The following is an 8,541-nucleotide window of genomic DNA, read 5'->3' on the forward strand; positions in this document are numbered from 1 at the left end:
AAAATATATTTTGTTTGATTACATTTTTAAACTTGAATCATGCATGAGTTAGAACAATAGTTACTTAAAAGTATATTTAATTAACTCTTAAAAGTATATTTAATTAACTCTATTTTCCATAAATATATAAAAATTATGGGTCACATAATACATTTATGAGAATTAAAGTTATGAATATGAGTCACACCATAAATTTACTTTAAATTATGGTGGATCAATCTTTTAAATTTTCCAAACTTGTATTTATTTTAATAAAACAGTTTTTCAATTTTGATTTATTTAACTTTTAATTTTAGTTAGCTGGGTCTCTCCATTGGAATGACCACGACAAAGACTTTTGAAATCAACTGAATGTGTGTTTGTTAGATGCCACCCAACCACCAAGTTTCTTCTTTGTGGAATTCGTGTTCATCATCTCTTTCAATCTATACGATAAGCTTTGTAATTTATATGTTTTATTTCAACAATATTTCGTAAAATTTCAAACACTACTTTTGAAATTACAAAGATGTCGCGATACTACTTTATGACTTTAAATTATTTTCAGAAAAAGTTAATGTGTCAGTCTGTATAATTTTAGATTATTAAAAATGGATTTGATTTTTTATATTTTGTTGTTCAAAGTCTTGAAAATTATAGAAATAGATACAAATGATTTGAGAATATATAGTTGGGATAACGAATGCCAGTTCTCAGTTTTTGACACAACCATCCACTTGGTTGCATGCGGTGTCCCAGAAGAGGGTACAACGTTTGATGTTGCAGAGGTGCACAAACATGGCATGGTTGAGAGGCTTCAGAGAACTGAGGCCTATGCTTCACTTGCTGCTGCCACTTACCATCCATTGGATTGCTGAGGAGATGACAGTTTCTGTTCTTGTTGATGTCACAACCTCTGCTTTGTGCCCTGGAGACTCAACTTGCTCCAAAGCTATTTATATCAACGGGCTTCAACAAACGGTACCAATATCATCTTCATCATGCATCATGCATCATCCCTTGCTCTTTCTGCTTTTTCTTCTGTGTTCTTTTGGGTTGGTGGGGAATTGAACGGATGGGAGTTCCGAGGCCTTGGAATCATGCAATTGAAGAAAATTGGTATGCCATTAAAGTTTGCAAGGTTATCTTGCTGAAATGTTAGTGAGTGGCAATTTGTCTGATGAAGCATTACATAGTTTTATCCCAAGTTTGTGAGAAATGTATGCTGAAATTGTCACCAATCATGAGGTCTCATCACAACCCTATATTTATTGCCATCTTTCTTTGTTGAGCAGAACTGTGACATCTGCTTCACATTTTGACTGTGGCAGATTCGCCTACTTCCTCTATCTATACTCTTGTTTTACCAATAATTTGGTCCGTTTCATTTGACAGATTCTTTATTTTCCCTATACATCGTGCCCTTCTTGACACATTTGCTGTGTGTGTGAGGGGGAAATATAATGGGGAGGTATAATTTCATTTTTAATGGAGTTTTAGATTTAATGATGTAGTTTTTTCTGCAGATTGTTGGAGTTTTCAAGATGGTGGTACTTCCACTTTTGGGTCAGCTTTCAGATGAGCATGGTCGCAAACCCTTGCTCCTTTTTACCATCTCCACGTCTATATTTCCCTTTGGTATGTTCTTTGGCATCCAATGCATTAAGACTTTGAAAATTTACCGCCTCATTATAAAATAATCGGCAAAACCTTTTAGTTTCCTTGTTAAAGAAGTCCTTTATTATGCTCTGCTTTCAATCTCCTTTTGTAGTGTGTTCATAAAATTGATACCAAATTGAACTGACGGGGCTTATTAGAGATTACGTTATATGCTTTGCTTATGTTTAGTCTGTCGAAGTATTGAAAATTATTTGTTATTTTGTATGGTTCTAGAACTTCGTGTATTCTATATTGTCAACTTAATGTTGATTTGTCCACAAATGATCTAATTACAATTTCACCAGTTCATATTCAAAAGACGTACATAAAAATATGTGAACTCAACATTTTGCTCAATCTAACATGTTCGTGATGTCAAGTTGTCCATAACAACATTGTTTACTTCAAACTAGAATTTCAGTAATTGACAGAAAAATTAAATTGAGAGGAAAGTGAATGTTATAAAGGGTGGAGGCCGTAGCACATGAGTTGGTGGATAGAGATGAGGCTTTGAGACAATTGAAGCATCATTTGTTGCTTGCTCAACAGCAGATGAAAAAGTATGCTGATAATAAAAAGGTCTCTTACATTTGAAGTTAGAGAGTGGGTGTTCATTAAATTAAGGCCTAATCGACAACAAACAGTAGCCCAAATAATTATCAAAAGTTGGCCCCAAGGTTCTTTGGCCCGTTCCCCATAATTGGCAAGGTTGGAGTTGTGTCTTACAAGCTACAGTTACCTGATGCAACCAAAATTCATCCTGTGTTTCATATTTCCCAAATAAAGAAAGTTGTGAGAGATTATGATGTAGAATCATCCTTACCATTCGAGTTGGAAGATGAGTTAGACGAGATTGAAGAGCCTGAGGCGATTTTAGCTGCCAGAGTTAGTCACCAGGGCAGGAGCTTAGAGGATACAACTTGGAAAGATGAAGCTCTATTGCCTGATATTAGCCTTAAGGACAAGGTTGTTGTGTCGGGAGGCAATGACAGGACTTCTAGGCATCAACAAGATGCTTATGGGTCTAATATACTTGAGAAAACTGAAAGACTCATAATATGACAGATCTACATTTGGATAAAGAGAGTGGGGCCCAGTAGTGGAGACAATGAGAGTTGGTTAGTGAAGGGGTGAGGTGGCATTAGGGACGTGTAGTGAGGAGTCAGTATTTTGGGGAGAGAGGAGAGTATGGAGAATCAGGTTGGATTATTGTTAAAAATTTGTTAGGAGATTATTCTTATCTCTGGAAGGAATCTTAGATTCTATTTCTTTTCCTTACTTGCAGAGCCACTAAGCTCACTGAGTTTTCGAATTACTAATTGTTGGAGAACTAGATATTAGAGCCTTTCATTGCATATAAATGGGTGCAAACCTCAACCCTATGAGCCGGTTTTATGGGGTTGAGTTAGGCTTAAAGTCCACTTTGTAATATGGTATCAGAGCCATTTTTGAGCCTATCCTAGCGAGTATTTGTTGGGTCCCACGCATGAGCTACTGTCACTCTCGGCGTGAGGGGTGTGTTGGAGAGATTAGAGCCTTTCATTGTAAATAAATGGGTGCAAACCTCAACCCTATGAGCCGGTTTTATGGGATTGAGCTGGAAGGTGAAAGATATTAATTAAATGAATATATGTTCTCAACAAGTTGTTTCAAACTTCGGACACATAATTACATCTTGAATAAGAAAAGGAATGTCATTAAACACCAATCTTACATTACCTAAGAGACCTCTTCAGAAAATGCATATAAACTTGTGATGATTTCTCTACTTCCATGTCAGTTTGTTTGTTTATGGATTTTTAATTACTGTCTTCACTGTATATGCTTAATGCAGCTTTACTTGTCTGGCGTCAGTCCGAGGAATTTGTCTATGCCTACTATGTGCTTCGCACAATTTCAAACATAATCAGTCAAGGCAGTATTTTTTGCATTTCTGTTGCATATGTGGTGAGATTTTTTCTTAACTAATTATAAACATAATACTGTAAACGAATTTTATTTGCACCCTGTATACTTTCTCTGTCAGGCAGATGTTGTTAACGAAAGCAAAAGGGCAGCAGTATTTAGTTGGATTAGTGGTCTCCTTTCTGCTTCACATGTTCTAGGGGATTTACTGGCTCGGTTTCTTCCTGAAAAGTACATTTTTGCTGTATGTCTGTGTTGTCAATGTTCAGATCATTCACAAATTTTCCATACTTGTCCTTTTGGAATGAATCTGATTTACAGTTCAACGTTTCAGGTTTCAATAGTACTGTTGATCGTTTGTCCGGTTTATATGAAATTCTTCCTTGTTGAATCCATGATACTGGCTCCGAAAAATGATCGAGAGTCAGGTTGCTGGGCTAAAATTGTTAATGTTCCCCAACAAAGATTCAAATCTATGAGAAGAGCTGCGGAGATAGTAATTTTCAGGTTCCCTTTCTTTTTGGATGATAAGCATTATTTCTTTATTGTTACATTTAATTATGTATAGTTTTCTTTTGTGATGTATATATATATATATATATATATATATATATATATATATATATAAGCATGAATAGTAAATACTGTGGTGTATTTCAATTTTCAGTCCCACTTTAAGGGGCATGGCTCTTGTCTCCTTCTTTTATGAGTTGGGAATGTCAGGCATAAGCAGTGTTTTGCTGGTATGTTTCAATCCCCAATGTATTGCCAAGCTATTTTATTTATTATTTTGAAGTCCTTATGCTGAGTCCTGGTCATCTTGACACTGTTAGAGATTTCCAAGCCATGATGAACCTTCTTCTCTTAGGTTAACTATTTTTGGGTAGTAGGTTTTTTTACTCAAGAAAACAAAAAATAGGGTATTTTTTACCAAGTTGTTAAGAGAGTGATTAATGACAATTCTATACTTTCAACTTAAACTATAGTTTGAGAGCAAGGTTTAATGTGTCAGTGATTTATGCACATTTCAAGACCAAAAAGATTTTAAGCAAGGGAGTTTGTTCCAGATTTTCCTAATAACCTAAGATTTTGGGATATTGAAAATTCCTTGACAGATAGTGTCTCAAGTACACTTTGCTTACCTTGCATGTGTCAAACTAACATAATTTTACCTTCAGCTTTGTCATTGAGACCGTGTCAATTATTTTCTACTAATAACTGCGTTGTTTTGCTTCTTATGTATATTTCTATTGATCAATCAATTACCTTTCTTTTTGGAGTGTCACCATGGTCTACTTGTTTGCAGGAAACTACAAAGGGTAGCAGATCACATATTGAACAATATATATTGATTAAAATGATGCATTCTATTATTTCAATTCTTAACTTTAGTGCTTGTATATAATTAACAAATTTCTTTTTTCTGACTCAATAGTTTGACAGTCTCACAATTCCTGTGCAGTACTATTTGAAAGCTGTTTTTGGTTTTAACAAAAATCAGTTCTCAGAACTTCTTATGATGGTGGGAATCGGTTCAATCTTCTCTCAGGTATAATATTTCCCAAATGTTTTTCTTCTTTTAATTCCCCCGTACTAAAATTGTACTTTTATCTGTTCAATGATATTCTGCTTGTCTAAAATTGTTTAAGTCAGTGATATTCAATCAGCCTTCTATGAGTGTTTTATAAGCTGATTATGCAAGAGTGCTGATTTTTTTAAGAGCTTATCCTCAGTTGGCTTCCAGATGTTGTTGCTTCCAATACTCAATCCATTGGTTGGAGAAAAAGTTATACTCTGCTCTGCCTTGCTTGCATCAATAGCATATGTAATTTATCTCGTGTTCCTTTGCTTTTCCCTTGCTTCCTGAAAGCAAACTTGCAGATACCATTGTGCTATTCATATTTTATTTCTGTGTAGGCTTGGCTCTATGGATTAGCATGGGCACCTTGGGTACGTAAAATTGGCATCTTTCTATGTGTTGTCTTAGCTTCACTGTTTATTTCATCACTCTTGCACTTCAACTTTATCACCTTATCTACAGTAAGCTTCTTAAATAACTTGGATAAAAAAAGTTATAACTGGGGTCTAGCTTGTGTCCGGTATTTGTTGCAGTATCATACAAATTCACACCACATACATGTCTGGCTAAAACTCTTACTATTTGCAGTTCCTTATTGTCTGTAATACTAAGAAATTAATGCATCAATGCAGGTACCATACTTAAGCGCCTCTTTTGGTATCATCTATGTCCTTGTGAAACCTGCTGTGAGTGGTTGATCTAGTTTCCTCATGTTTGACAAAATTATTCTCATTTTTATTTTACAATCAACTCTATGATCCTGGAATGGCAAATAATTTCTTGTTGTGCAGACTTATGCTATTATTTCAAATGCTACAAGCTCAACCAATCAGGTTTGCTCTCCCTTTCATGCATCCAACTAGTATTGAAATATTCATGAAAGCACAGCCATGCTGGAAATCAATCAACTAAAGCAAAATCTTCCCACTGATGTGTCATCTCCTGCTAAATTCTCTGTGAACGTAATTAGATCTAAAATTAGAAAAACAGTCATAAACTTGTTTTAGCGAACAATGGAAATAATCCCATTTTCACTTAGACATTGTAGCATCTACTAATCCTTTTTTGCCAACTGTGATAGATGAACTTTTCAAGCTAGAGGCAACACTGGTGGAGAGCAATAGTATTCCCATCATATAAAATGTTTATAAAAATATGTTCTTTGAAGATATGATTTTTAACACATTTTATATGATCTTCCTTCTCAGATTTTATGCTCTGACTTCACTGCAGGGAAAAGCACAAACTTTTATTGCTGGGGCGCAATCTATATCTGATTTGTTATCACCTATTGCAATGAGTCCATTGACTTGTGAGTTGAATACTGTCTTTGGTAGATGCTTATTAGGCCATTTGACTACTCTCAATGCTCACAACATACATAAATATTGTTTCAGCATGGTTTTTATCTAGCAATGCTCCCTTTGAATGTAAAGGTTTTAGTATTGTATGTGCTTCCATATGCATGGTAAGCTCTCTAAATTCTGTCTTCTCTTCTCTTGAATTGTACTCTCTTTTCTCTTACTAACTTTGAAATCTTTCAATTTTTGCAGATAATCTCTCTTTGTCTTGCTTGCATCCTGAAGCCAGATAGTAATTGGAGTAATGACATAGAGGGGAGCACAGAAACCCCTCTTCTGAATGACAACTAAGTGATTTATCAATTGACACATGCTTTGGCCAGTCTTGTATCCAAGGCATCCTTGCCTCAATAATTTCTGTTCCAAATAGCTATAATTTTTCTTTATTTTTTCCTTTTAAGCTATGTTGATCTTTAACAACTCATATCATCATTGAAACTGTCATTTTTCCCATAATATAACTATATACAGTGGAACGAGTTTGTGAGATTTGAATGGTACTACATTTACAAAAAAAAATGGATCAACATTTATTTATGATGAAAAAACAATTCTGGAATATTTTGTGCTTTTCCAATTATAATAATATAATATTCTACTTGTGTAAAAAATTTAATATGCTACTTAACAAAGTAGATTTAAGTAGGATCTGAACTTTTCTTTATAGTTATAAGCAAAAACTATACTTTTACTTTCTATATTTATATTTCTATTTTTCAAAAATACTATTATTTAAACTTAATTAAATCCAATTGGATTTGAATACACCATTTTTGGCTAAATCTGAATTTTGATACATTTTTTCAAATAAAAATTGTATTTTTCTTAGATAAATTAGATTTTATGAATATTGTAATTTTATCCAATTGCTATTTGACCTTGATTTTTAAATTTTGACATAATATTTCAATGGTGATGATGGGTATTATCTCATGCAGTTTACTTTCATATTTATCTTTTACTTCAAATTTCCATATTCTAATGCACTGTTGTTAAATGTTTTTGCATTATTAATTAAAAATAATCTTATGCTTGAGTTTTAATTTTATACATTGTTAAATAGTTAAAAATTATTATTATTATTATTATTATTATTATTATTATATATATATCAACTTAATTATACTTAGTTATACGTATTATTATTATTTCAAATATTTTATAAATTTAATTTAAATTTAAAATACTTGTGCAATACATATAATATTACTAGTATATTAATTGCATATTTAGAATTTTTTTTTTATATAGAAATTTATACTTACCGTCTTAAAATCTTCTTAAATAAAAGTAATATATTACAAAATAAATTATGTTGAGAAGAAAATACTTACATTGTGTGTTTGGGGTCCCGACTTTATTAATAATTGTTTCCTACTATAATAATCTTTATCAATATAATATCATGACTGAAAAAATAACACTTATATTTTTCTAATTTTTAAATAAAAACAATTTTTTTTTGTTTTTAATAAAGTAATTGTCACATTCCTTATTTTATCTAATAATAACACGAACACCATTTATTTATTATCATCTTTGAATTTTTATGTGTCAAATTTTATAAACTTTTATGAAATATTGCTTTCAAATTTTAAGTCAACGTTCATTATTATTATTTTTTTACCTGTAGATTTTGTGTGCATCTAACTTTTAATTAATTTACACACTTATTATAAAAAACAATTGAACTAACATAATTTAAGGTAAAACTGAAAAAAAATATATCATAGTTTTTCTATTAAAAAATATTATATTTATTGATCTTAGTAATAAGCTCTAAATAATATTTAAAAGATCGTTCTATCATCTTAGAGAAACAATGTTATTGTAAATAGAAAAAATGAAAGTTGTTTATATTGTTTCAAACGATGAGTCTTCTTAGTTATGACTTTAGTTTTGAATTATCTAATTTTAAAATAATTATTTAAAGAATAAATAAAAAAAATATTTTTAAATTTTCATAAATTTAACAAAATGAAAACTAAGATTACATGATTAAAAATTAAAAATTGTATATAATACAATGATGAATTAAAAATTAAAAATGTTACTCAC

General features: G+C 31.9%; 1 protein-coding gene across 6 annotated transcripts; it reads left to right on the forward strand.

Moving 5' to 3' along the window:
* The first annotated feature begins 303 nt into the window (after nt 1–303).
* Nucleotides 304–6,970, forward strand: LOC137828579 (uncharacterized). 6 transcript variants are annotated; one of them, XR_016523452.1, is made up of 14 exons: nt 304–960; nt 1,506–1,617; nt 3,473–3,585; nt 3,665–3,787; nt 3,878–4,050; nt 4,211–4,286; nt 5,006–5,092; nt 5,277–5,368; nt 5,461–5,493; nt 5,755–5,808; nt 5,914–5,955; nt 6,356–6,434; nt 6,520–6,590; nt 6,676–6,970. XR_016523452.1 is itself a non-coding variant. In XM_068635210.2 (14 exons), exons 1-14 carry the CDS (start codon nt 757–759, stop codon nt 6,772–6,774), a joined length of 1,347 nt encoding a protein of 448 aa, XP_068491311.1. In that variant the 5' UTR covers nt 304–756; the 3' UTR covers nt 6,775–6,970. The 6 variants fall into 6 exon arrangements, 4 of the variants coding, with proteins under 4 accessions (XP_068491311.1, XP_090161427.1, XP_090161426.1 ...); XM_068635210.2 differs by having other exon boundaries at nt 5,288–5,368; XM_090305300.1 differs by having other exon boundaries at nt 667–1,098; nt 5,288–5,368.
* The last annotated feature ends 1,571 nt before the right edge of the window (nt 6,971–8,541 follow it).

The sequence above is a fragment of the Phaseolus vulgaris genome, chromosome 7 (genome assembly GCF_051622355.1).
Source record: "Phaseolus vulgaris cultivar YP4 chromosome 7, ASM5162235v1, whole genome shotgun sequence".
Lineage (NCBI taxonomy): Eukaryota > Viridiplantae > Streptophyta > Magnoliopsida > Fabales > Fabaceae > Phaseolus > Phaseolus vulgaris.